Source organism: Callorhinchus milii, unplaced genomic scaffold, assembly GCF_018977255.1.
Source record: "Callorhinchus milii isolate IMCB2004 unplaced genomic scaffold, IMCB_Cmil_1.0 Scaffold6, whole genome shotgun sequence".
NCBI lineage: Eukaryota > Metazoa > Chordata > Chondrichthyes > Chimaeriformes > Callorhinchidae > Callorhinchus > Callorhinchus milii.
In genome coordinates this window covers 19,723,110-19,750,912 of record NW_024704747.1, presented here as the reverse complement: position 1 = coordinate 19,750,912, position 27,803 = coordinate 19,723,110, and the positions used below count along the sequence as shown (strand labels likewise).

At 37.9% G+C, this 27,803-nt stretch overlaps 1 protein-coding gene across 2 annotated transcripts in view; it reads right to left on the bottom strand.

The window, feature by feature from the left end:
• The window catches only part of pikfyve (phosphoinositide kinase, FYVE finger containing), a 45,712-nt gene extending 19,132 nt beyond the window's left edge, over nucleotides 1-26,580 (bottom strand). Inside the window, exons 1-21 of one of the 2 annotated variants that reach the window (XM_042336417.1) lie at nucleotides 26,398-26,580; nucleotides 21,605-21,785; nucleotides 20,849-21,037; nucleotides 20,211-20,329; nucleotides 19,212-19,383; nucleotides 18,173-18,380; nucleotides 16,090-16,179; nucleotides 14,718-14,856; nucleotides 13,802-13,959; nucleotides 12,616-12,727; nucleotides 11,040-11,187; nucleotides 7,996-8,163; nucleotides 6,909-6,971; nucleotides 6,284-6,413; nucleotides 4,744-4,924; nucleotides 4,389-4,463; nucleotides 4,144-4,251; nucleotides 3,486-3,626; nucleotides 2,795-2,921; nucleotides 667-1,886; nucleotides 316-416 (exon numbers count right to left, since the gene is read on the bottom strand). In XM_042336417.1, the coding sequence (XP_042192351.1) occupies nucleotides 316-416; nucleotides 667-1,886; nucleotides 2,795-2,921; nucleotides 3,486-3,626; nucleotides 4,144-4,251; nucleotides 4,389-4,463; nucleotides 4,744-4,924; nucleotides 6,284-6,413; nucleotides 6,909-6,971; nucleotides 7,996-8,163; nucleotides 11,040-11,187; nucleotides 12,616-12,727; nucleotides 13,802-13,959; nucleotides 14,718-14,856; nucleotides 16,090-16,179; nucleotides 18,173-18,380; nucleotides 19,212-19,383; nucleotides 20,211-20,329; nucleotides 20,849-21,037; nucleotides 21,605-21,776 (3,821 nt within the window). In that variant the 5' untranslated portion in view covers nucleotides 21,777-21,785; nucleotides 26,398-26,580. The remainder of the gene's footprint in view (nucleotides 1-315; nucleotides 417-666; nucleotides 1,887-2,794; nucleotides 2,922-3,485; nucleotides 3,627-4,143; nucleotides 4,252-4,388; nucleotides 4,464-4,743; nucleotides 4,925-6,283; nucleotides 6,414-6,908; nucleotides 6,972-7,995; nucleotides 8,164-11,039; nucleotides 11,188-12,615; nucleotides 12,728-13,801; nucleotides 13,960-14,717; nucleotides 14,857-16,089; nucleotides 16,180-18,172; nucleotides 18,381-19,211; nucleotides 19,384-20,210; nucleotides 20,330-20,848; nucleotides 21,038-21,604; nucleotides 21,786-26,397) is intronic. The other variant, XM_042336418.1, reaches the window with a different exon arrangement.
• Nucleotides 26,581-27,803: the final 1,223 nt, after the last annotated feature.

Sequence of the window (27,803 nt, the reverse complement as noted above, 5' to 3'; positions counted from 1 at the left end):
ATAATTGAGAGCAGTTTATAGATTTCTCAAACATAGAATTTGTAACATGCAACTGTTGCAAAGATTTTAGTTCTTCTGTTATCAAGTGATTTACTATATACAATAGATTCAGTATAATTTTTAATAATACAGAATTTAGAGATAGGACAGACATTGGGATGATATACGCAACAATACCTATAAACTCACCCAAGCCCAACCTCGAGAAGGAGTTGGTGGTGGCTCAGTGGAACTGAAAACCAAATACAAACCCAAACCTTCGTTTTTACTTAAGGAGTGAAGACGTGCAAAATGTAATAGTATAATGTTACTTGCCATGGACTGACGCATGGATTTGGTGCATTGCTTGACTGAACAGAGGAACTACTGAAGAGAACACAAAGCTTCTGGTGGTTTGCAGGGCTCAAACAGTCGACCTTCAAAGCAAATAAACTTAAGTTGACAAACAATAGCCTAAAACTCCACATACAATATGCAACATAAATATAACCTGCAAATACTTAATGTAAACTTATTTTTATTTGGATTTCATAGGGTATCATACATTGATACTTAAATTAAGTTTCTAAGGCATCAATGCAATATGAAAACATACGCTATTCAGCATGGATGGATTCGATTCAGCAGATAGCAATGGAATGAAAACATTCTTTGTGATGGCCTTACCTTTGATGACCACATTAACTCACTCTGTGTCTGACCTCGCTGAATTTCCTCTTCCCCATCTTTCGTGGGTGCTGTATTGCTGTCTTCTTTGCACTGTACAAAGGGGTCTATTTCTTGGTTCTTTAACCGACCACCTCTAGCCCTGTAGTCAGCCAGCACCTTTGATAAGCTTTGATTATTTCCTAAGGACTCAGTTATTCTGGTACTGAGCAGATCATGGGATGGCAGAATCTGAGTTGACTTTGCCTGCACATTCCCGTTCATTCCCTGAAGGCTAGTCAAGTCTTTCAGAAACAGTTTCTTTCTCCTGAACTCAATTTCCTTAATATCTTTGTGTAAAAGAGGAGACCAATAGACTTGTTCTGGAAAGTAGTCTCTTGTCGGACACTTCATGCCCTTTTCAGTAAACAGAAAAGGTTCTTTAAAAATAATGAATGGAGATATGCAGAGGATGACGTCTTTTAATTCCTGTTTGAATGCTACAGAGTGGGTCTTCAGCCTGTCATCTGAAGAAGTAACATGCTCAGTAATGAACAGATCTGTATCGTCTTGAAGGGGATCCCGGAAAGGTTTAAGCCCACTGCCTCGTGGCTGATCACTACCTCCTGTATCAGAGTCACTTAACTTAGGCTGGTCTTTTTGTGGGAATTCTGGACAGACATCTAGAGAAGTCTGTTCTATTTTACTGTCTGATATCTCAGCTATTGCTGTATGGAGGATAGATATTGTATGATGGTCAAGAAATGGGATCACAAAGTCCACAGGTGGTTTATCAAGTGGAGGGACCTCAGGCTTTAGAAACACATTTTCTTGAGAAGCACTTTCCCTCAGTGGTTTTTCGTCTTCTTCATAAAGTACATTTGAACAGTCAAATGTAGGTGCCAGTGCAAATTCAGAGAGTATAGTAATGCCATCCATTGTACTATCAGAGTCTTTAGAAAGGTTGCTCAGCTCTTCATTAAACAAATCCTGCTTATCAGTGTCAGTTGTCTCACAGTCAATGATGGAATGGATTGATCCACTTTTAGATAAACTGGGAGGCATTGCAAATTCATCCATAAGGAAAGAGATCTCCAGTTGAGAATGATAAGCTACACAGACCATGAATATAAGGATTTCTTTTACCCTTGCTAGTTCATATTCTGAAGCACCTCTCAGCTTCACAGTGCAACCCAAATGCTGAGCACATCCTTCAAAAAACATGAGAGTTTTTGCTTGATCTGAATGAGGAAAGAAAAATCAGAGGTAAAATTAAAGTAATTCCAAATTTGACTCCTTTACAACAACAAACAACAACAATCAAAATTACATTTGTAAAGCGCCTTTCATGTCGGGAGGACGTCCTAAGGTACTGATCAGTCATGGATCAGGACCCGAGAGTCGGGGGGTAGGAGGGCAGCTGAAGGCACAGTCAAAAAGGAGAGTCTTGAGCCGTGCCTTGAAAGAGGTATGAGAGGGAGCAAGGCGAAGGGATTGTGGGATGGAGTTCCAAAGAATGGAGGCAGAGAGGCCGAAAGCCCAGCCACCGATGGTAGGGCGAGTCGGGTGGGAGACCTGGAACAGGCCGGAGCCCGCTGAGCAGAGGGAGTGGACAGGTTGATAGTGGGTCAGCAGGTCAGAGATGTAGGAGGGGGCAAGGCCTTAGAGGACCTTGAAAGTGAGGACGAGGATTTTGAATTCTATCCTCTGAGGGATGGGGAGCCAGTGGAACAGGGCGAGGGTGAGGTTGATGGGGTCAATCTTTACATACAAAACTCTCCCTCACCCTACCCCCATTTCTCTTTTTGAAAAGTGCAAACAGTTGTTTCAGTATATCTCGAAGGTGTCCTGAAGAGTGGGTCACAGTCTCTGGGTTTGAAGAGAAGGAAAAACATGCAGTGTTTGACTATTATCCAGCAACATGGAAAGTTGGTGTAAACAAGGAAAGGATGTTTATGTTAACTGTGGATCACATTGGGCTGACAACCCCCAATGCCAAAGTAGCTGGCCGAAAGTCATTTCTTAAGCTTACATGTGAAGAATGACTACCTGGTTGTTAGCACCTTCTTAATCGCACCCCAGTATGACTGACAGTCTTTAATGGAGGATAAGGAAGGAGCAAAAACATTCCAATTTAATAGTTTCTCACCATTAGGTAGCTGGAATGGTTGAAGGTAAAATTTATGGCATGTTCCAAGACGTGGTTTTGTAAGAAGCTGGTCCATTGACATAACCAAATCTCCCTGTGTAACACGGCTCACTCGGTCCAGGACTTGCTATGGGAAAAATGCAGAAACATGAATACACTAAGAAGTTTCAACAGCTACATAAACCAGGTTTCTATCTTAAAAGTATCTGTGTAAAGTGTTTTATTATAGTCATCCCATTGTAGCAGTAGTAGAAATATAACCAAAACAATTAAATTAGATTTTTTTTAAATCAGCAATCAATATTTAAAAGGGTTTTAGATGTTATTTAACACAATATATTTCCTTCCTGTTGATAATTATCAAATCAAAAAATGCATATTGTAAAATTGCATGTCTCACAGAAACAAAATGGTTTAACTACCTGATTTGCCCAATTATAGAAAAACATCTATGAAGCTTTTGAAAGACCTTCCAAGAACATTTCACAAAGAGAATCAATTTTATAGAATTTTCATTTATCTACATCTACCAGCGAACAAAACTAGGAATGCAACAAACGTGCAAAAAAAATTACATGCTACGAGGCAGTTACACAGCAGTGTTTTGTATCATGCTAAGTCTGTGAATATTGTAAATGTTTGTGCTGATGAAAAATAAGCAATATTGGGTGAACAAAACTGGAGTACTCACTGGCTTTACATTTATAACTAAGGTAATGCCATGTTCAAGAAGCATATCCTGAGCAATACGAGAAACTGTCTTCTCCACAAGAACCAAATTTGGTCGAACATCAACTATTCGCTGGACATAATTCTTTAGGAATTCTCTTTCCTAATAATAGAAATATATTCACTGCTGTTAAACATGTTGCACATTGAAACTAAAACACTGAAAAACAACAATGTTGAATGGAACTACTATTGCACTTATTGCAAGCTGTTAGTGTATTGGGAGTTAATTAAATTTCAAATATCTTGCATCCAGTACATACAGGTTAAAATTTCAAAGTGCAGATATATATTATATATATAAAAAATCCTTGCATTTGATATAGTACCTTATCACAGCATTAAACAACAACAAGATTACATTTGTATAGCGCCTTTCACATTGGGAGGATATCCCAAGGTGCTGAAAGTGTCTCAAAACACTTCACAGAATATACTGTATTCTGTATAGTGACTTATATTTTGTGGGCAAAACGTGGCAGCCAATTGTGCACAGCAGCATCGCACAAACAGACAAGGATTAAGTGACCAAATTATTAAAATAATAAGTAAAATAATTTTGATCGTGAAAGCTAATATAATATGAACATATATTACATTACATTCTAAAACAAACAAACCTGTAGAACAATTGGATCTATGCAGGTGAACTTGGTCTCCTCTCTATAGAGATATTCGATGGAACATTTCAACAGCAAAATCTTAGGAGTTTTTATGTAAGAATTCATCTGGAGAATATCAAAACCACAGTTGAAGTAAAACATTGGAATTGAGTAAGAACATCAAATAAAAATGATTGAATATAAGCAACTGTTCATATTAAAGGCAGAACTTAAGCAGAGGGTCAGAAGAAGCTGATCCTCACCTTCTTATGTGCAATGTTTTTAGTGCACACAAACCCATTCACAACAGCAGAATCAAACTTTTTCCCACCAGGTATCTAAAAAGGATTAAAGAATAAAATGTGATGCAAACGTAATATTTGAAAAGCAAAATCTTTTAGATGCTAAACTTTAGCTTCAAACAAGGTCAGGAAATGCAAAATGAATTGATTGCCCAACAAGTAATTGACTCTGACAAGAATGCTCAGCAATTCTGAGCTTTTCTAGCAAGCTGTGCTACATTCTCAGTGATTCAAAGAAAATCTTTGGATTGGATTGTTTCAGGATACATCACACTGATGTTCATATATGTGCAGGCTTATCTTCAGTTGACATTACCTTTTTTATATGAACGAATTGGCGGATATCCATGTCATCATCATTGTTCTTGACATCTGGTCGCACAGTCTGCACTACTTGGCGAACCACGGGAACAATTATGTCTCTCCAGGAAAGTGAAAGAGACTCACTGTACAAGAGTTGTTGCAGCAAGGCCATCATATGATTGTGGTTTGCAGAACTGTATGGAGAGCAAAGATATAAAATATTCAAAAAACACTGAGTATTTTAAGAAAATGAAAGTATTAAATCGGAAATTAAACAAACAATGTCACATCCGTTAAAGATGAAAAAAAACTATGAATTTTCTGTACTTGATTCATGTTGTAAAGGGTTCATCTGAAGCAAAGAAATGATTGTGTCCACATAGAAAATGAAAACTTAAGAAATTTACAATTATTGTTTAATTTCCCACATACAAATAACGACCTAAATTTAAGCATTTGTTTAGCTTTTGAAATCACAAATCAATTGTTGATCATCAGCACCTAACTATCAGTATAAAACTGGCAACAAAAAGGGAGAGCAAATTAATATCAACTTCACACGCGTATTTAAGGATACATCCCATATCAAATACAAATTATATATTTTTATTTGAAACCCATCATGCTTAAGAGTGTCCAAACCAGACAGAGCAAAATTTATGTATGTCACCTACCCATGGATATTTCACAGAATCATAGAATCGTACAGCACAAAAAGAGGCCATTCGGCCCATTGAGTCTGTGCCGGCTCTTTGAAAAGAGCAGTGTAATGTCAATCCCACTCCCCAGCCCTTTCCCCATAACCCTGCAAACTCGTCCTCCTCAAATACTCATCCACCGCGTTTTTAAAAGTTGTTGTCGATTTCTGGGAATGGAATGCACATTCTTTCCCTGGAGGGATGCACCCTGCTTACCTAATTTCAGATAGTATTAGGTGCAAGTTGGCAAGGCTTTGGGACCCTAGTACGTGCGTTGGGATAATGCTGAGGTTTAACCAGCTAAAATCGCAAAGCTTGCCACTGAAAGTACTGCCTAGCAAGCTTCCTACTCCTTGTTCAGCTAGGATCCTATCCATTAGGACTTTGGCATGCAGAGTCAACAGAAGACGAGTGGGAATGAATCCCTGCTCAGTGACTGGTCTGCTATTGATGAGCCCGGTTGGATGGTCTGTCACCAATGGTGCCCTGGAATGCAGGGCAGTACTGGCTCAGGAATCAGCCTATGGAGAATGCCACAGAGGGTTGACTCATTTCTGACATTCCATTGTAAAGCATTTCATCTTGCCAGCCCAGCTCCAAGTAGACCTGCTTACCTCCTCACCTCAAGGAGTGAATTATTAAATGACTTTTTTTTTTTAAGTTTGCTTTCATCTTTTTTTCTTAACATTTTTTGAAGCGTGGCATCTCACATGCAATTTAACAATCAATGTACACAGTAGAGGTGCATTTGTGTGAACTGTTAATACACACATACAGGATTTAATCACACTTTTCCGTAGAAAACATGGAAGTAGAACTATGTTGTAAGTTTCCATCTCTACCATATACTCTTACAGTAATCTCTCCATTGCTTGCTTCTCCCCATTTTCTTCCCTGAGTTGTTCTAAAGAGCTGTGATGCCATCCAAGTGGTGTAAAAAGAAGATCTTTTGATTTTTCTTCAACCCGACGATTAAACAAAGATTCTGAGGGAAAAAACAGCTGTAATTTAGGATATCCATTTTGCATGTTTATAAATGTATGAGCTATAGATATCAAAACCTTGATTTAAAATTTACCTGGAATGCATTTGAAAAAAAATCACGAAATACTCAAATCAATAATTTATGTATATATTAAGCCATCCTGAATTGACTAACTTAATTAAAACTGCAAAGGACAATGTCAAACATTCTAAAAGGATCCAGAATTGTAAATGCAGCTGCTGGAATTAAATAATACAGAAACATTTTCTGCAAACTTGTCTGCAATAGAATCTTCACATATAGAGTGCTGTTGTTTATCTCAACTGATGAATATATGCAACCAGTTGCAGTTTCAACAATTATCTGAGTATTTTTCAACTATGGGTATATCAAACATTCAGGCATGTTTACGGTTCTGCATTCATAAGACGTTCCATTAAGAAGGGAGATCTCAGTTCACACGTTTATGAAATTTCTGTCATATCTTTCACTTACCTTTGATAAAAGCATCACTTATGGCAATGATTTGTTGCACTCCATCTTCAGATACCAGGAACTCTGTCAAACAAATTAAGTAAATTGGTTTAAAAAGCTCTGAATACATAGCTGTATATCCTTTCTTCAGAGGGTAGTCTCCATATCTAAAAAAATATTTTCAGAACAGAGATCAGCAATTTTAGAAACTTTTAAATGCAAAATTGATCCCGTTTACCATCTGAGTGTACCCCATTTCTTAAAGGAACTGTAGAATTCAAACAGTACCATGACATACAAGTTGGTTTAACAATGTTCCACAATGTCCTCTTCTGAATAATGGTTACTGTCAAGAGTTAAACAACAATAAGCATACCATAACAAAGTTTGATGCATGTTACAGGAAAGTCATTTGGTCAAGATCACACAATGCAAATCAAATCATAAATAATTTTACTGGCAAATTATAGTCTTTCAGCAATACCGAAACAAAGTTAGGAAGCTCGAGATGCTGAGGTGCCTGAACAGCAGGAGCATTGTGATGGTTGTTATAAGTAGACTACAGTCCAAAATTAGAGGTCAATAAAGGTGAAAAAAATAAACAAAAGAGTAGAGTTTGCACACATCCAGCATGGCAGAACGACAGATAGCAGCACAATACAGTATCTAGGAAGCAGTTAGTCAATTGCAGTGCAAAAGCTGGTTACAAAGCAGGTTACCGTTTTATCATGCAGAAGTCTAGGGAAATCTATGGCAGTCACGACATGCCCTAAACCAGAACTAATTTATTTGGGGAGAGGAGAGATTTGGGGAAGTGAGAGGGGAAAAAGGGTCAGGATCCTTCAATTCCAGGAAGTCAGCATAAACAATGTATGAAGAGAACCAGGTATTCAGAGGTGATAGGGCATTATACAATCAAAACTACAACTTTTATAAGGAAATTTGGCTCAAAATCAAAACCTAGGTTGGGAAACTCTGGACTAACTATGGATTATCAGCCATCATCTAATTTAATTTTTAAGTGAAACTTTTGTTTTCCTGGGGGTTTTGTTAATCCTAAACAGTGGACTAGACACTACGCCTGTCACTGGGTGCTTCCCTTTCATACCTTTCTGATCTGCTGGATGTGGTGGGACATACGGGTACTTGGAATGTTTCTTGATATGAAAGTTGACATTGTCCAGTTCCACATTTAGGCTGATAGAGGCGGCAGAGTCACTGTCCACGACTGACTGAAAGCTGCTTACTGATGTACGCTTGCTAGGGCTGGAAGAGCCTGTAAAAAATGATTACGTCCGTGTTCGTGGAAATTCAGGCAAAACACTTTCAGCAAAGGGCATGCAAATTTTGTATCTCCAACTGCTTCTTCAGTAAGAACAAGCAACAATAAATATGGTTATAAAATGATCCAGTAAACTGTGACCTGTATTGTACGGGGAAATTGTTAGACTCAAAACACTCAACATTCACTCCTGTATTTATTCATTGTTGTGGCAAACGAGTCTACATTGTACTTTTTTTTCAATATCTCGATTAATATGAAACAATATGGTCCAGGAATGAACACCTTCACTTTTTTCTATTCCACAACCTTCTTTGCTTCGAACTCTCCTTCTGTGTGTTTTTCGTAGTGTTGTAATATATTTGCCTTAAATCATGGTTTTAAATCATGCAAGGCCACAGTCTGCTTAAGGTAAAATTTAAGTTAGCAACATGCAGGAGCTGCAGGTTATGCAGTTTAATTTACTCAACAGTCATGTAAAGGTCTTTCTTGACAAATAAACTAGTTCCCTAGGCAACCTACAACCTGACTTTGCAGAATGTGTTTTTATAAATTGAAGTGCTTGGGAGGAAGCTTATATAAATGCAATAATCCATTGAGGACAGTCGTTATTTATCTGTTATACATGGTCAACATATGTAATGCTTATGAGCTTCTTTCCGTGCCTTCAGCTCCCCTCTCGACTCTCTTCCTCCTCCTCGCTCCCTCCCTTCCCTCCCCTCACCCTGACCATTTCCCCCCTGCTCGGGTCATGACCCAACTGTGCAGCGCCTTGGGACGTCCTCCTGACGTGAAAGGCGCTCTATAAATGGAATCTTGTTGTTGTTGTTGTTGTTGTTCTTCCATTACATGAATAAAACGTTAAAAAGGAACTGTTCAGATTTGAAAATAGTAAAAAAAAATGAAATAGTATAACATATACATGGGTTATATTTGGGCACAGAATTCATCTACAGAAGATAAACTTGTTGTGAGGAACATATTAACCTGAATTCCTAACTGGACGAAAACCAACCCCACTTAAGGTCAAATCAAGGTGGTTTTATGTTTTAAGGCCACATTTTAGTGAGAGATGCACATTAACACACAGAGAAAAATTACCTGAATGATTTAATAAATTTACCAAAGGGGAGAGGGGAAAAAACACAAGAAGGGAAAAAGAAAAGCACCATTCATCCAAGTTTGAGCTGAACAACAGAGAACAAACATACAAAGGTAAATACAGTTTAAATTACTGAAGATACAAAAGGAAAACCAATCTAAAATCAATTGCACCATCTGAAAGATGAGAATATTGTGCACAAAACCTATTTTTCTGAACCAAGTGATAACGCTTATCAAGGCACTGCGGACAAACAGGAAAAACTGCATCAGTTCAGCAATTTATCAGAAATTGTCTGTAAATTCTAAATGGGAAAACTAAACAACTCTCTGCCACTTGAAATAAAACTGTTATAAACATATGCCAAGAGACAAACTTTCAATTATTGTTTATGAAATAGAGTACATAACATGTATATGCATCACATTATCAAAAGAATATCACAATAAATATTACTTTAGGTTGATTCTCAAAAAAACTGTTCAAATAAATTCACGCACATATTTGGACAAAAGGCAGGTCTGGAAGCAATAACATAGCGACATGATGATTTGGAGGGCAAGTGTTCGCCAATTGCCCCTTTCTTCTCTTGTTTTCATGGAATCTCCACTTCCCACAGTTAAAACGGTAGGAATGGAACATATGCTTTTAGATAATTCTTCACCTATGAGAATGCACAATGTGCATTTGCGCTCTCCACTTTTTTTCTCTTCCCTTTAAGTGTCAATTCTAGCAACTCTCCCTAATCGCATACCTTATATGGTGTTGGCAACTCAAGAATCATTACACTTGTGTCTGGCCTCTCCCAAGAATCGCATGCTTGCACTCCAACTTATTGCACAACCTCCCAGTAGTATTTTTTTAAGACGCCATTGCTCACTCAGAATCACTGTTTTTTCAGGATTCTAAGCAGACTGAGATACCTTGCCTTTCTTTTTTCAATCCACTGTCTATTCATTTGACTATAATTCTACAAATTTAGTTTCCTACATCTTTGTTTGAACCTTCACGAAAAAACAAATTCAAAGCAAGTTTTAACTTTTTTAAAAAAAAGCCTGGCTGCCTTATCAATTTTAACCCATATCAGGATGGGATTACAAGTCTGTCCAAACATGTTAAATCAATAAGGCTTTGGGAAGCTGCCTATTTGGCTCACATCATTTTCAATCCATTTCTGTTTAACCTTTCTATTCCCAGCCAATTTTAAATTAACCATTGCGTTTAGAACAAAGTAGCTTGATAATCCTTATTATTTCTCAATTATGTAGAAGTGAAGTTTGTTGCAGTAACCCTAAACTCCTTAGTGCAGTCTCGTCCTTGGCTAGTCAGTGCGTTGGTTTGTTAAGTGTATGATAGGAATCTTCCCTAGTTAGGCTCTGTCCATTGATGAGTGAAACATTAAAAGTTCGTTGAGACACTATTTTTGTTTCATCTTCCACAAATCTTTCACAAACACAAGACCGTCAAAATTCTAACTGAATTTTAGTTCCATACAAAATGTTTCCAATGGAGGTGAAGGGATACCCAATAAAATTTGATTCCACTCTCTCTTGAAAAAAAAGAAGAACTTCAAGACAAATTTGGTTTAAAAAACAACTATGGACAGAAATACTGTACTTGTTGGTTCATGTGGTTTGGTTCTGTATATATGGACAGGTAATACATATCTAAATTTTATTTAAATTAAATACATCTTCTCTCCTTCTCAATACTCTCAGTATCAAGACTTAATTTCCATTGTATGTGGCGAGAAAGATGGGCAACTTACTTTGCAAAATCTCTTCAACTTCATCCTGAATCTGTTCAGTGTCACTGTCGTCAAACTTGATATCCTTAAACCATGATGGTTCAGAATTTCCTTCCACTGAATTCACAGAATCGCTGTCCGGTGAAGGAGTTTCAGAAAACTCTGTGTTCTGCAATAGACAAATTTTTAAAAATCACATTATTTATAAAAGATAATTGTTATGGAAGACATACAAATTTAAGCACCTTAGGATATCCTCCCGACTAAGTTTGTATTGTATTAATAACCCTATATTAATGATAATCCTTGCATTTTATATAACGCCTTACCATGCTATTGAGACGTGAGTCTCTAAATGCTTCACAAGATATACTGAAAAGTGGTTTGACTGTGTATTTTGTGGCTGAAATGCCAGTTGTAATTCAGCATTCTAGATATTTTAAAATTAGAATAATCTTGAAAGACAGGTTAAAAATTTCACTGTAGGTGGCAACCTCCTCTCTTGCCCCCTTACAACCACAAATGGTAAAGTAGAATGTAACTCTTAGTTAAGCTGAAATGAGAAACAAATATGCATTTCAGTGTTGTTTTGCTTAAAATATATGTATTTCAGTGGACTGACTTTTTAAAATGGCAAAATTACCTTTAGAAAAGTGTGCATTATACATGGGAGTTAGAGGTGAATTGAGATTTTCACTGCAAATTACAAATATGCCTACAAAATAAAGTCTAGAGTAAATCTCGTGAAGCTGTCTGAGATGTTTCAGCGATGTGATAACACATGCAAGGACTATTATTTATTACCATTGTAAAGGTGAATCAAAGGCCAGGTTGCAGAATCATTTGAATTTTGTTTGCCATCAGCAAATTTCATCACAGTCTTGCAAAATGGTACCTGGATTATACACAATCAGCTGCGTTAATGCATAGCAACAAACCTCAATGGGATCCCACTCTGCAGCAGTACTTTAGTCCAAGCAGGCACTGGCTAAACTGAACTTTAATTCAACCAGTGCTTTTCACATAAACAAAGATACAAAAACACATGAAATGTTGATCGACAAGAAGTGAATTCCCACCCTCTTTCCTGAACTTGTGATATGGACGCCCGGCTCACAGGATTCAAATATAAATACAGATTTTTAAAACATGCTTGATTTCTGTAGTAGGGCAGAAAAATAATACATTCATTGAAATGTTTACAGTTTTTAATTAACCTTAGTTGCATTTGTGGGTTTTTTGCCCACAAAATACAGTCAATCCACTTTACAGTATATCCTGTGAAGCCCTTTGAGACGTTTCAACAACATGAGGTGCTATATCAAATAATAATACAAGTTGCATTTTTATACCCTGTAACCTTAATGGTGGAGCCTGAGCCCGGGTGCGGGGGTGTGTAGGTGGCCATAAGCATGTCCGAAGAGAAAGGTTTTCAGGCGGGACTTGAAAAGGAGGAGAGGCGGCAACAAACTCAAGATTTCATTAGGGGGGAAAAAAATGAATTATACACGTAGCTTTGCAATGTAAAACCTGAAAGTATTTCTTATTGCGTTGGAACCACAAACAAGCAATTCTGAAGCAGGTGTGTTGCAATTACCTGCAAAGGCCTGTATAAGGCATACTCATCCCTGAATAGCTGATCATGATGGGTTCCACAGTCAAACCATCGACCATCCACTAAGGCCTGTCCAATGGCAATTGCCTGAGCTCTGAAAGCAATGGTGGGAATGCAGGTTATTAAATACTTTAAAACACAATGAATAATTATGAAAGTATAATGCACATCTTTGAGGTACGGGTACATCTTTGAGCCTCCCCTGTGAGAGAACCAAATTCTACAAGTATCTCTACGATAGACTCTCCCAATTCAAACGAAGTACATCATGTTATACATTCTATTTCCCACAAGCTCCTATATAGTCATGCTCATGATATGCATACTGTAGTATTTTGGAATTGGGAGGAGGTAGTCAAATCAGATTATTTTTAATATTTTAATTCCAAATCAGTATTATTTGATCATACATTCAAGACCATAGATTAGATAAAGCTGAATACAACATCACACAAATGTTAATAAACTGATAACATTATCACATTTGGCACTAGCTAGATGCTCTGTAACACCTTCTTTCCTATGTTCTAATGGAACAAACCAAAGAAGATTTAATTAAATAAAAGTGAGGACAAAAAAAGGAAAAAGAAAAAAGGAAGTCCTTCTCTATGCTACTCTTGGGGCCCACCACACATTTAATTATAGTCAAGAGAATAAAATAGAATAAAAACAGAACTTTGGATTGGAGCAAATTGAATAATAAAACTATTAATATTCAAGATGATTTGTCAGAGCAACAATAAGCTACAACAAAGAAAATCGCAACCATTAACCAAATTTATGATGTGGCATGTCTGGAAGAGGTACTTGATTAGATTAGATCACAGGAATATTCATAAAAATCCTGCACAAATAAAACTACAAGAAACACTATCAACAAGAACTTGGATTTATATAGCGCCCTCCACGCCGGACGACGTTTCAGAGCGCTTCACAGTAACGGATCCCAGGGCCGAGCCAGAGGTAGGGGGAGGAAGGTGACCAAAGGCGCGGTCGAAAAAAAAGGTCTTCAGCAGAGCCCTGAAAATAGGAAGCGAGGGGGTGAGGCGAAGGCGAACTAAAATCATAAATACACATATTATGCTTTCACAGCTATTTGCCTCCGATTTGTTACAAAACTGTCCTTTAAATACATTTTGCTCCCATTCTTAATATTTTTGTTAGTTACCGTGTAGATACATGTCCATTTCTTATCAGCCAGTTTACAAGTTCCTTTCCCACTATGCAATTTGGATAAGTTCGCAGCCAGTACCGGTGATCCTGGAACTCCATGCCAGTACTATGGTGACAGATTTTCTTCCATAAGTCCTTCAATTGCACTGAATCCTAAAATACATTTTAGAAATATAAAACCTGCTTTATATAGCACACATCTCTCAGAAAAGCAAACATTAAGTGCCCAGGTGGGATAGTCCACTAATGCACTGTGCCCCTGAGTAAGATGTAAGTTAACACCTGCAACTCCTCATCATGGGTTTTTGGAAGAGAAGCAGAAGAGACTAAGTTTAAAATTGGTATTGAATACATGTATCTCAGGAACTGAAGTAAATGAAAATAACCAGAAAAAGGTACAAATGAATTTCTCTTCTTTATTCATTTCCCTTATCACATAATAATAAAAATCCTTGCATTTGAAATAGTGCCATATCACATTGTCGAGAAGTCTCAAAGAATTTCACAGAATATACTGTAAAGCGTTTTTTGTGGGTGAAACGTAAGAGCAAGTTTTGTGGGTGAAACATAATAGTAATGTCCCACAAATAGCCATGGAGTGAGTGATCGTTGGACAAGACACCGGGAGAAAATCCCTTCTCCCTTTGAATGGGTTCGTTAAAATCCACCTGAACAGGCAAATGGGACCTCAGTTTAACATCTTATCTGAAGGACGGCACCTCCACCAATGCAGCACACCCGCAACTTGCATTGGAGTGTCATCTTAGACTATGTGATTTCAAGTCCCGAGGTGGGACTTGAACCCACAATCTTCTGACACAGAGGCACAGTGCTACCACTGGGCCAAGCTGACACTTTTAGAATATTATTTAGAATTTTTAGAAAATACAAAATTGAGGTTGCATCAGTACCAGAAGAATTTTTCTTTCATCTTCATTTGGATCTGACTTAACGTATGCCCGAGAAGCCTGAGGACTGATGGAGTTGTCATAGGAAGGAACCATGGGTGAAGCCGATCGGTCAAGAGATAGATTGGTAATGCTTGCGGACCTGTGAAAAATCAAGGAACATGTAAAAGTCAACAAAGCAAAATGACCTATAGTATTACCAAGGTAGGACTTATCTACACAACAATATCCTTTATATATCATTAGGATGAGGCCTAACTAACCACAATAGAGTACTGCAAGAGCATTATTCTCTTAAGACACTTGACATCACGTTACTGCACTTTTTAAGCATAGTCACTTTTTTCCCAGGAGGAACAAAAAAATACCTGATTTATGTACAAGACTACATATCAACTGCAAATGACAAATATCAGAACTAGTTAACCAAGCTACAGAGTGAAACCAGATGGTGTTGTTTATGGACAATGTTGCCATATAAGAACCCTAGAAAGTAGATGATGTTATTTTCTTGTTTGCTGCACATATCACCAGGATTCTGAGTGAGCAGAGGCTATTTCAATCAAAACACTGTCCAAAAATCAAATTACCTTTTAGCAGTGAGTTCAAGATAAGTGTAACATAAAATAAAGTAAAATGATTATCCAGATTAGATTCTCTGAGGCAAGGCTAATATGGTCACCTAAATGGCTGACAGACTTTCTACAAATTTCCAAAAGGTTTCCTCAACTGAAGGTGTGCACAAAGCCTAGAAATGGCAAAGAGACCCTTTACTAGGTAGGTAGTACATTTATAGAAAATAAATGCCAAACAACTGCCAGTCAAGTTTATACTGAAAGAATGTTCTATAAACGTCCCTCTTCCTTTAATATTCTTAAAGCAGCAACAGAATAGATTCTGTAATCCAATTCTTAGAGAAGCATTCACAATGATGCTATCATAGCTTTCTCAGCTCAAGAGTAATTTTCAAACATATTTAATATGAATTCGTATATTAAGAGTAGTATATAAAGAGTAATTTTCAAACATATTTAATATGAATTCGTAGTTGTCATCTTGTTATAGCCATGGACCTACCAAATTCCACATTGTCTGAGCCTGTAAGACCATTTTGTCTTAAAATTCAAGATTGTGGAAAAAAAGAACCTTTTCTGGCTACAACCAGGTGGAATTTGAGTCCTCAGAATTTCTTTTGACAGAAAATGCGAGACATGATGGTCTGTGAGCCTAGAACCAATTTTTACACAATGTACTGTTTAATTTTTTTAAAATAAAAGAATCATACAATTTTGTTTTAAAACACAATTGATATGGAAAAGCCAAACGACATTTAGCAAAATAGGATAAGAACTTCATTAAAACATTTCCAACATACCTTTTGCGTGCTGGTGACTTTCCTGTATCCTCCTGCACAGAAGTGAGGCGTTTGGCCAAAGGATTGTTCTGTGGCTCCTGGTGACCCAAGCTAATTGAGGGAAAAAGATTATATAATCAATTCTCAAATATTGACTATAGAATCTTAACTACAATGTTTAAAATTTAACAGCTGGGTTACCCACTTAAAAGCATCGATACTTTTCAACTATTTGGTAAAAAAAACAGGTTCAAGTTAATCTAAGGTAAATTTCATACCACAAAATAAAACATATTCTTTGCATTTCAAAACGCAAGTATTATTATTAATAAATATTTGACCTATCATTAGCCAGAATTGATCAAGTTACTTAAATGGATCTTAAAGTCTTTATATAGTCTCTTACTTCTGATAAGAAAACAATGATTGTTAGGACTAGCAACAAATGATCTAGCAACTTATTTACTTGATCCATTGTGAGAAGATTGGTGGACGAATTCAGTCCACTGAAACTTTACCATAAGCACAATTTTGGATATTAGTAGTAAATTCAAAGTGAAACGGACATCAATATTTTATCGCCTTTAACACAAGACTAATTGTCACTTTCAGTAGCCGTGTTCGCTTCATAAAAAGTCAGCGGTTTTATTTATGGCTTCTTGAGTGGTTTGTTGGATTGTTACTAACTCAATGCCTTCTTTTTTTTAAAAAAAATTGAGAACAAAGGTTGTTATAACTCCACCAGCTTGTTCAATATGATGAAACACAGTGAACTGAAATAATTTTCACTTTGCACAAACTTAACTTAGCCTATCTTTAACTCCACTCAAAGACCAAATGCATTCTTCAGCAGTATTTTTTATGGAATATAAATTTTAGAATGTGTTAAAAAAACATAATGTGCTTCATTTGTAACCCCAGAAGAGTAAATCCAGCATTAACATTAATAACATATTTTTTGCAATTTTAACAAAAACATCCTTAAGGTTTAAGCAAGGTCATCAACCGATTTCTAATTTGTGGGTCAATTTGTGCTGTGGACTAGGTTGATGCAGTCTAAGTTCACAGATAAAAAGAATAGAAGAAGAATCCTTGCATTTGTTATACCGCCTCATGTCTTCGAGATGTCTCAAAGCGCTTCACAGAATACACTGTCAATTGAATTGACTATATATTTGTTAGCAAAACGCAGCAGTCAATTGCACACAGCAGTGTCCCACAAACAGTCGTGGAATGAGTTACCACATTTTTTTATTTATCTTTTTTTTGGAAGGATTATTATCCCTGGAAAGCAATCCACCAATCGACTAACAACCTACTTACTGTTAGGTAAACAGAAGCATGTGGAGTAAGGAAACTTGTCTAACGTTTCGTCCTGCCCAGGAATCAAACCCAGATCCTCTCGCTTTTGTGGCGAGCGCTCTAACCACTGAGCTGCAGGACTTATGCGATGGGGACGCAGAGGTAATTTCAGCAGGTCCTCACAGAGGAAAACTGAACAATTTTTTGGGGAGAATTGAGGTGCAGGATGCAACAGGCTTCCGGGCAATACAATCACAAACAAGGTACAAAAGGAGAACAAAAAACACTTTGCTTGATCCACTTTGCTGTGGATCACTGGCTAAACTTAAAACTACTCTCTCTCTTGCTCATAAGTTTCATCTAAATCCTTAATTTTTTTGTATTAAAAAATCATTGTATAATATAAAAACAAACACTTGTATTTTGATGTTAATGAACTTTACAAGATGTACAGTTTTTTGTGAATGGGACTGGGGGCAGGAGAGAAACTGATGTCCTAAAGATATCAGGAAGTGTCATTTGGATTAGCACTTTTAATGATGCCAGTAATGCTATTGTGGGTCCTAATGTTCTCACTGTATTTTAACACAAAATACTCATAGTGACTAGATATTTTTACTAAAGGTTGCAAAGTTTGTAAGCTGATTTTTGTTTTGTGTGATTGTTTTATAATTAAAATCATGTCAAAGATGAAACCCTGATTACCAGTAGAAAGTTAAAACAATCAACAAACAATTTTCTGGGATCCAAACCTAGGCATCTCAGTAAAAACAAAGTTCTTTGCAAATAATGTTTTTCATACCTCTGCCATGCAAGATTTCCTTCCAAAAATATATTTCTACTGGCTTTCCTTCCACCCACAGGAGTTCTAGGTTCACTAGGCTCCAATAATGATACAGAACATGTAGAGTCCGTCAGAACATTCAGATCTTCGCCAATGGAGCTACTGTCTGTAGAGTGTGCGTAGTTCAGAGCTATTTTGCGACAGTAAGTGCAGGCTCGGAGATCCCCTGGAGAGACAAAACAGAGACCTACAATTACAATGGTTTCTCAGCCTATAGTGCAACATTAACAGCTCAGGGCATCTATGGACATTTAGCATCCTAATAAGCAGTTCTAAGCCTTAAATAAATATATTGTTGTTTAAATAATATGCTTCAAGATATCATTAAGTTTGATGATTAGTCACCACATTCAAACATGTTATATACACAGGATTAATCACCCTGAAAAATATTTTATATACAATTTTCATAAACATTGTTTTGTTCACAAGATATTTGTGAATAATTTAATGAACTATAGTGACAATATTACTTTTATACGTATAGAGATATTACTGAAAGTTGTATTTCCTTATTCTACATACTGGGTATTTTATGTTAAAATACAGTAAGAACATTAGCACCCACAATAGCATCACTGGCACCAGTAAAAGTGCTAAACCAAATGACACTTCCTAATATTTTTAGGACATCATTATGCATTGCATCACCTGTCCTACAAATACTGCAAAATAGACTATATCTAAATGTTTTCTCAAATCATTTCAATAATATCTACTGTCAATATTTACCACACACAGCCTGTGCTGAAGCAGTATGGACATTGAGTTTATTAGATTAAAAAGTTCTAATCTTAATTACAAAGATTCCAGTTTACAAGCACAACACAAACTAAAAACACGATGAGGGCTTGCTGAGGAGATTCAGAGTGGCTACACATAGGACTTGTAATTACACTAGTTGTATTATTCAGCTAGCACTTCTTGCCCAATCAGTAAATCCTTGACATGAATGTAAATAATATCATTTTTTGCATTTGCTTTACTATCTACGTACCAGCATAACCCATGAATTTTCCAGGAATTTCTTGATTGCAACAGCGGCTGCAGAAGATCTGTCCACACAATCGACAGTGGTGCCGGCGTCTGAAGGTAGTAAATTTCTCATTGCAGTCGTAGCACTCTTTACACTGGCTGTCTGGCATCCAGTACTGCTTCAAGTCAGTATCCTGGATTATAAAATACGAGTCAGTGACACTTTAGGATTCAGTAGCTCTTAATTATTTTACTGGAAATCCAACATTTAATCCCAATAATTAGGATCTCTACATGTAAGAAAAATGTTCAGTTCTGGCAGAGTTTCTGCATTCTATACATATTGTTTGTAGAAGGTAGTTACAGTAACAATATATCCCAGAAGTTATATTGGAACATTTTTTTCTGCATGCCCCTTAGATAGACACTGCAATAACAGAAAGTTGATATGTTACAATATCGTGATTAATGCATTTACCATTAGGCAGTGTTAAGACTGCACCACGGACGGACAACACGCAAATTGCATGCTGTTAATTAGCATTACTTGATCTATTTTTCCTTGGTATTTAACAAACTGCATAAGAATATTTTTAAAATGGCTGAATTATCTTTTCTATTTAAACATTGGTTAGCTGTAATAATTGTCATTGACTATAGTAAACCATAGACCTGATAACCAAATTTTATATATTTTCTTTTTAAAAAAGTACCACTCTCATATACTTCAACTGACAAACATGACTGATTCTAACTTGTCCATGGTCTTTCTAAATGTTTAATTTGACATCAGTTAGCATTGCATCAAGAGCATGGAAAAGCAACACAATTGGCCACAGAATTGAAGAGACAGATTCAGAAATTTAAGTTTTTGAACAAAAAGAACAATCAGCAGATTACAGGAAATTTTGGCCAAAAATTAAATGTAACAAAGGCCAGGACTAAAGTTTTCATAAATAAGGTGAACTGTGTGAGAGGGTTTTATAAAATTAACTCGGTGTTTGCTATATATGTACTATACCTGACTTCTTCCCTCCATTATTTCTTTCAGCCGTTTTAGAACTGTGGTAAGACTTCTCAGTTGTACTGCTGTTCGAGGGTCATGACCCCCCATAGACACATCTGGTTTACGATTAACGTCTAATTAAAAGATAATAGTTGCAATGAAAAATGTTATATTTCATTAAACTTAAATTGTGCCACTTTTCATTTTGAAAGATATTACAACACATTTAAGTACCAAAATATATATTTTTTTACTTTAGAAGGACCTGCACATTTGGTGTGACTGAGTGAGTAAACACGCTCAAAAGTGATACATTTCAGTCTCCCTTTGAGTCCCATTTACTATTCCCTGGACATGAGGGTAGACTGGGCGCATGGTCACAAAGCACGTGACAATGTCAGGTAAGCACATTTTCCACATAACTGATGATTAATGCAACCTTTGCTTTTGAAAGGCAATATTGGAAGTAATTCGATCCAGAAGTTGTTGCAGCGCAAAAGACATAACAGGAGAAAAATAAAATACATCATTCTTGTTGGGCTTTTAAATAATCTTATACCAGGATATTTAAACATTGTTGCAGTATTTATTATATAATAAATATTAAAATAATAAAATTCCCAGTTCCCAATTATTTTTATTGTTACCTGTACCTTGAGATTTGGCTATCGATGCACTGGATGCTCTCCGTAGGTTTTCCCCTGTGTGCTGTTTTTTGTAGGTTGGGGATGTTCTTAAGGAATACGCTCTACTATCCTGGTGGGAGCTGGACCAGTTTACACCTGGAACCTGCTGATTGTTCTGCGGGGACTCTGTTCTATAAAGGTTGGATCTACCTTCATCTGGGTGTGGAGAAGGGAGTAGGGTGGGAAAGAAGGAAGAGAAACGCATATATAATAGCCTTAGTCCAAAAAGAGGTTACGTTTCAAAACGGATTCAAATTTAATTTGATCACATAAGCACTCTGCACTCCTGATTCTAGCTTCATGGACTCATATAATTATACCTAACCATTAAGGCTGAATGAAGCATCTTAAGGGATACCCATCAGTGCCAATTCTGGTTCAGTCACTGTAAAGTCTTGAGTAATTCAGTTTCCCAGATTTTTATTCTTGAACAGTCCTCTGCTTTGCTCGGTGCTGCAACAAGGTGGCTGAAATTCATGGCTCACCACTTCAGAGGAAGGGGTAAAACATGGAGGTTTAAACGTACGTCTCTGATACAGCACATTAGCTGACTGACACTGTCATACTGTTCTGATCATATTAGTTCAATTTTGATTTACAGCATAATCCGAGATGTTCTCTCGACATGGAGCTATATCAAATATAAGGATTATAACTGATAACTGTGCTAAATCTCTCAGGACAACTCAGAAAAATATGCATTTCTTTGCACTACTTTCTCACCTTTGCTGAAACGGAAAAGGCTTACAAAGGAGCTATAGGCTGACTTGAAGGGAGGTTCATCCTGGTCTGGAGTTAAAGGTTTAAAATGTGTGAGATGGGAAGGGCTAGAAGGAGAGCGAGGTTGTTCATTCCCAGGATCCAGGGCAGAAGAAGTCTTCTCTTCTGCTGCCATCTCATGTACCTTAATGTAAATAAAAATAGCATCATAAACTGAACAGATCCTCTGCTGAATAATGTTACATCCACAGCACCTATGGGAATGTACTTCCTTGCTCTTGAAAAGTCCTCTTTGCCAACCAGTAAAATGAATAATAGCATATGCTTCTAAGCTTAATGAAATATTCTGAATTCCTGGGTTTAAGCAATAATACAATTCAATCTATTTTTAAAAATGGGAAGTGCCAGGCCACCAACTGCTTATATACCAGGTTCCCGGGCTTAGGTTTTACAATGAGGAAAGAGAGATGTGGAATGGAAGCAAAACATCTCATTGAAAGGAACATGTTCACGATAGAACAGATGCAGTTGTATTGATCTCCTCTACTCCTTCTGAGGATATAATCGTTTGGCACCAGAGAACAATTGAAACCAGAGTTAGATTTAATGAATGTGTTTTAAAATATTTCGGGTCTGTACAAAATACATGGTCACTGACATGCGTCCAGCCTTCGTGCTCCCTTTTGAGACTAAGCTGATCTGAGAAGTAAAGAAAAGCCTTTTGAAATGTTACACAGTATTTAATTTTTGTTACATTTGATGTTCATCATTGCGAACCTTTACCCTTCAGCAAGAATTATCAATAAAAAATACTCTTCCCTATGTTCCTGATAACATGTTTTTTTCCGCACTATGCTGCATCCACACAACATCCTTGATGTAAGTCAGATTGTAATTTTCTCTCCAGCCAGCAAAATTGTTCTACAGTACTACAATTAGGCAGAAGACATAACTTTGTAACACAAATCAGGTTCTATCTACGCCTCCAGCCCCTGAGGAAGATTAGATTTGCTTCAGCTCCCCAGAGTGTGATTCATTGACTGAGCATATGCCAAAAGGTGAATCACAGAAATTAATGCAAAAGTATTTTTTTCAACCTGTGATAGAATCTTTAGCTCCCACCAGATCAATGATCATCAGCTACACTCTCCTAAGAAACCCTGGGGGCAGAATACATTGACATTATTTAATACGTATTTTATATTGGCCAGGAATATTTCCAAACATGTTAATAAACCGAACTACCTGATCTAATCGCTCTCCTGTTTCAAACTACTGTGCCCCATAAAAAGGATAAAAGGGATAAAAATCGCTTCTTTTGAAACTTCAAAAAGTTTTTTTTTTAAGGGGGACTATGGGATAAGGGAACTGAGAGAGGGACAGAGGTGTTTTTTGCCCCTGGGACAGGAACAGGAAACCAAGAAACAGGTTGTATACTGAGGTGCCCCAAACTAGCTTCACTGCCAAAAGGTGAGAAGAAGCAATAAAAGCTTCATATCAATAACTCCACGTGATCCATCTACCTTCCAAAAGTCCAGGCAATGATATTTGTCTCTGTGACCAAATGGAAAAACTGTACTTGTTCTTAGTCGAACTGACAAGCAATTCAGGACAGATATCAGATAATTGGTTTCAAGCTAAAGCTTATAATGACATATTTATAATAGAATAGCAGCCCGTTTTATCACCTGTGGTGCACAGCACATCAAAGTCACTATAGCTCAAAGTAGTGACCCAAAGGTATAGATTATCCATCATTTTCACAAAGTTCAGAAATCAGCAAAACATCCTAACTTGCAGCTGTCGTGATATTCTGTTACACGTGCAATTCAACTTTTGCAATATTGCATCATTTGTTAAGTTATTTTCTTTTCAAAACGCTCGTAGCCAACTACCATCTAAAAATGATCAGTGACCTACTTCAAGATGCATGTTTAAAAGGTGTCTAAATCTCCTGGGATACTGTCTCCTTCTCTGTAAGAATGCACCTGACTTCCATTCTTACCTCCACTCCGAAGCAGCTAAAGCCCAACCAGTGTAGGCGGACACAGGTTACGTGCTACTGCTCAAGAACATGACACGATCAACACTTCTACTTTAGCAACCATTTGTTTTGTTCAAATACAGAACATTAGTTACTAGTTCACCAGCACATGAAACTAAAATCTCTTCCCAATCCATAACGATGCAACTTTGTAAAACAAATGTGTGTTAGCATAGCTCACTGGTAGCACTCCTGCCTCCAAGGCAGAAGGTTTGAGTTCAAGCCTCATGTCAGGACTTGGAACCACATAGGCCAAGCTGACACTCCAATGCAGTACTGGCAGTGCATTGCATTAGGAGATGCCATCCTTTGGATGAGACTTGAAACCAAGCTCCTGGAGGTTAAAGATCCCATGCCTCTTTTCGAAAAGAGAAGGGAGTTTCTCCCGGTGTCCTGGCCAACAATCCCCTAAATAAAATTGGTCACTCACTCCAATGCTGTATGTGGGACATTGCCTAGCGCAAACTGGCTCCCGCATTTCACTCACAAAATACAGTCACTCCACTTTAGAGTATATCCTGTGAAGTGCTTTGCGATGTCTCGACGACGTGATAAGATGATATATCAAATGTTATCATTATTATTAAACTGTACATTGCAATTACTCAGAAAGGTAATTTGAGTGTTTTATATTTTACTGCTGCAGCAAAATTAATTCCTACTGTAAAGACCAGCAGTACAATCCGACTAAAAAATTTAAATAAATATCAGTCACTTAAAGGTCATTCACTTATCATAAACAAATATGTTTAACTTTCCAAATAGCAGGAAATTATCTGTTTTACTTCAAGAATCTCAATATAGCCTCTGTTTTACCATAATTTCAGAGATCATTGGTTAATCTTGCCCAAATATGTGAAATATTTTTACTCAAAGAAAAAGAAAGCTTCATTCAGAGTTGTTACCCAACAAATGGTCATGACAATGGGACATTATGTTAACAACAATTTCTCCCATTATTCTCTAGAATACAGTAACTTGTGTTTGTTCATATATAATTTCACAGTTGTTGGCAGCCCTCCAGTGCCTTGTCCAACTGTCCAGTCTGCATGGATACAAACATTCAAGGACTGTTCCTAGGTGGACCTGCATCACAGGCATCCTTGAACCAGATTCTGTCCTTAACTGATTTTCACACACCTTGAACTGGAATCTTGGCTGTTTGTTTTCCCTCACCAATGTGGGGAAGCTGGGGCATGTTTCAGCATCTCAATCTATAGCTAAGTGGTGGCACTAGTAAGGAAACCAGCCCTCGTTCCCTGCACCTTCAAACTTTCACTCTACCGTAGATGTGCCCATTTCATCTTTTATTTTTCACAAGAATAAACAAGAGGAATGTTCCACTACTTAAACTATACCACCCGTATAAGAACAAATTTCATACCAAGACCTATCAGCTGATGAAGAAAGGCAGTGAACAATATCTGGAAAAATTTTACTTGCCAGGGAAAATATTACTTGAAAGATATAATAAAAGTTATCGTCCCTTCATTTGTTGTCATGCATCACATCATTCAAACGTCTCAAAGCTTTTCACTGTATTTTGCGGTAACGTTTAGTGACTGAGTATTTCTAAGGAAATTTGGCAGACAATTTGCGCACAGAAATGTCCCTCAAAAGCTATGCATTTTAATCACAGATGAGGCTCTGATTAATGAAGATACTACTATATTCACGTCAGGAGGACAACCCAGTGTCTTGGGACATCCTTCCAATGTGAAAGACACTATACCAATGCTATTTTGTATTGTACTGTCAGCCACTGTTTCTGGAAATCTTGTGCACAAGGAGGATGTTATATGAATAAGGTTTATTACATCTACATAAACTTAGGGCTGCATATTACAAAATACACAAGAGAAAATCGTCCATTTTGTTTGTAATAAGGAAGAACAACAAACAAACTCACCATAAATAGTCTTCTCGCATCTCAGCGAACACGCACATCACCCATGACAGCTATGCAAAATTTGTCTTCTTGCAATGCAAGGTTTTTATTAAAAAAGCAAAACACCGAACACGTTTGCACATCATCCTGAACATCTAAATGATACTAATCCCTGCCTTTGAAACAGTGGCTTATCACATCGAGACATCTCAAAGGGCTGCACAGGAGTTGCTGAGTGTAGTGACCGTATTTGTAGGCAAATGTAGCAGCCAATCTGCACGCAGTACACTGTTCATATAATAATAATAATAATTATTATTATTATTACACTGTTCATATGAGCAGATACTGTTCACTTGGCAAACAAGCAAAAAGCCAGAGTTTTAAGCCACCTTAAAAACAAACGTAAGAGGCAAATCAACAGCTGATCATGCGACCAGTTTGCAGTCACATCATTTTCCTTCAGAAGTAGCCCACAAACCGCAGGCAGATCCGCTCCAGTCGGGTTTGAAGTTGGATCACATTCTCATGTCCTCACGTTAACACTGCCCCCTGTCCCCCCCCCCTCACCCCTCACCCCTCAAGGACAGCCTCGTGTGAGGGGCTGCGGATGGCGATACTCTCGAGGTGAAGTGCACAGCACAGCTTCAGCCAGAGCTCAAACCACAAGGGCAGCTTTCCCCCCCACCCCCCGCCCCCCGCCCTGCACCAGCAAACAGGGAACCAGCGGGGCCTGTGGGCAGAGGAACGAGGAGGTTTGTCGTGAGGGGAGAGAACCACAACAAACCGGAGCCGCCGCCGCCGCCGCCGCCGTACACCGTGGTGGGGCCTAACCCAGAGGCGGCCCTCACGGGCGTCTCTTACCTCTCACAGCGCCCACAGTTGGGGGCCGCTGTCACTTTAAGTTAAACATCACGGGTCAGTGCCTCCCGGTCCTGGGCCGAGCGCGTGCACGTGTGTGTGTCTCTCTCTCTCTCCTTCTCACACCATCACCAACTCCCACCGATGTGAAACCGGCAGCTCCGCCCATCCACCAGTCGCTCTCCCACCAGAGAGCTGACGTGCGCGCCGCCGCCGCTCCTGCCATTCAGCGTGCGCGCCGCCGCCGCCGCCGCCGCAGTTCACTGCCACTCAGCGTGCGCGCCGCCGCCGGCGTCACTGCAAAGGCTCTAAACTTAAAGCAATCAACGATAGACTTGACTGGTGCTAATGTTCATTTAATACAGTCTGGAAGGAAAAGCAACATAAAGATGCAAGATTTAGAAACACACACTGGTTGATATTTTTAAATAATAATTAAGAATAATCTTTGCATTTGATATTGCGCCTGATCGCGATGTTGCTGGGACGTCTCAAAGCGCTTCGCGGATACTCTACTGCAAAGTGGAGTATTCCCCACCCCCGACCCGTGCAGGGTTGCGTCACACGGGCGGTTGTTGTATTTTATGGGTGAAGTGCGGCAGCCAGTTTGTGCGCGGATGAAATAAATGTTAACATTTATCCACGTAATCACAAAACTATATTCTGATCGGCTCGGGACACCCGATAAAGAATGTGATCCTGAAACATAAAGCTGAATGCAGTAATATTCCAGTGCTGTCATCTACAATTATTATATATACAACACAATTTATAGACTATAACAACAATCCTTGCATTTGATACAGCGCCTTATCACGTCTTCAAGATGTCTCAAAGCACTTCACAGAATAAACTGTAAAGTGCAGTGACTGTATTTTGTGGGTGAAAGGCGGCAGCCATATAATTTACATTTATATAGTGTCTACATTTTATCACAAACTGCTTTGAAATACAGTTTGAAATCATATAGGAGAATGACCATTTCCAAGCTATGAGGTACCAACAAGTGTTCTCACATTTTAGCCTCATTACGTATCCGGAACACCACTATGTCAAGTTACACAAATAAGAAGTGCAGAAGCTGATAACAGCTGGACTAGAAAAGTAATCACTGATGAGCTAACTTTAACAGGCACACAGGAATTGTCATGAGGAATGTCTTTCAGGATAAGAATTCCAAATTGATATGAGAAAGACAACAGATGCATTAGTGAGAGAAAGGGCATCTGCTTTATCAGTGCTTGAAAAGGGAACATTTCAATGTGGAAGAGAGATAACATCTTGGTAGTTAAGAGACACTATCCATTATTTCCAACCTCTCAAACAGTAGTATGCGTTGAGTTGACTTGTGTGTTAGTTAAAGTATATGTTTTAAAGAATTGCCTCTTGAATAATCTTTGGAGGTGAAA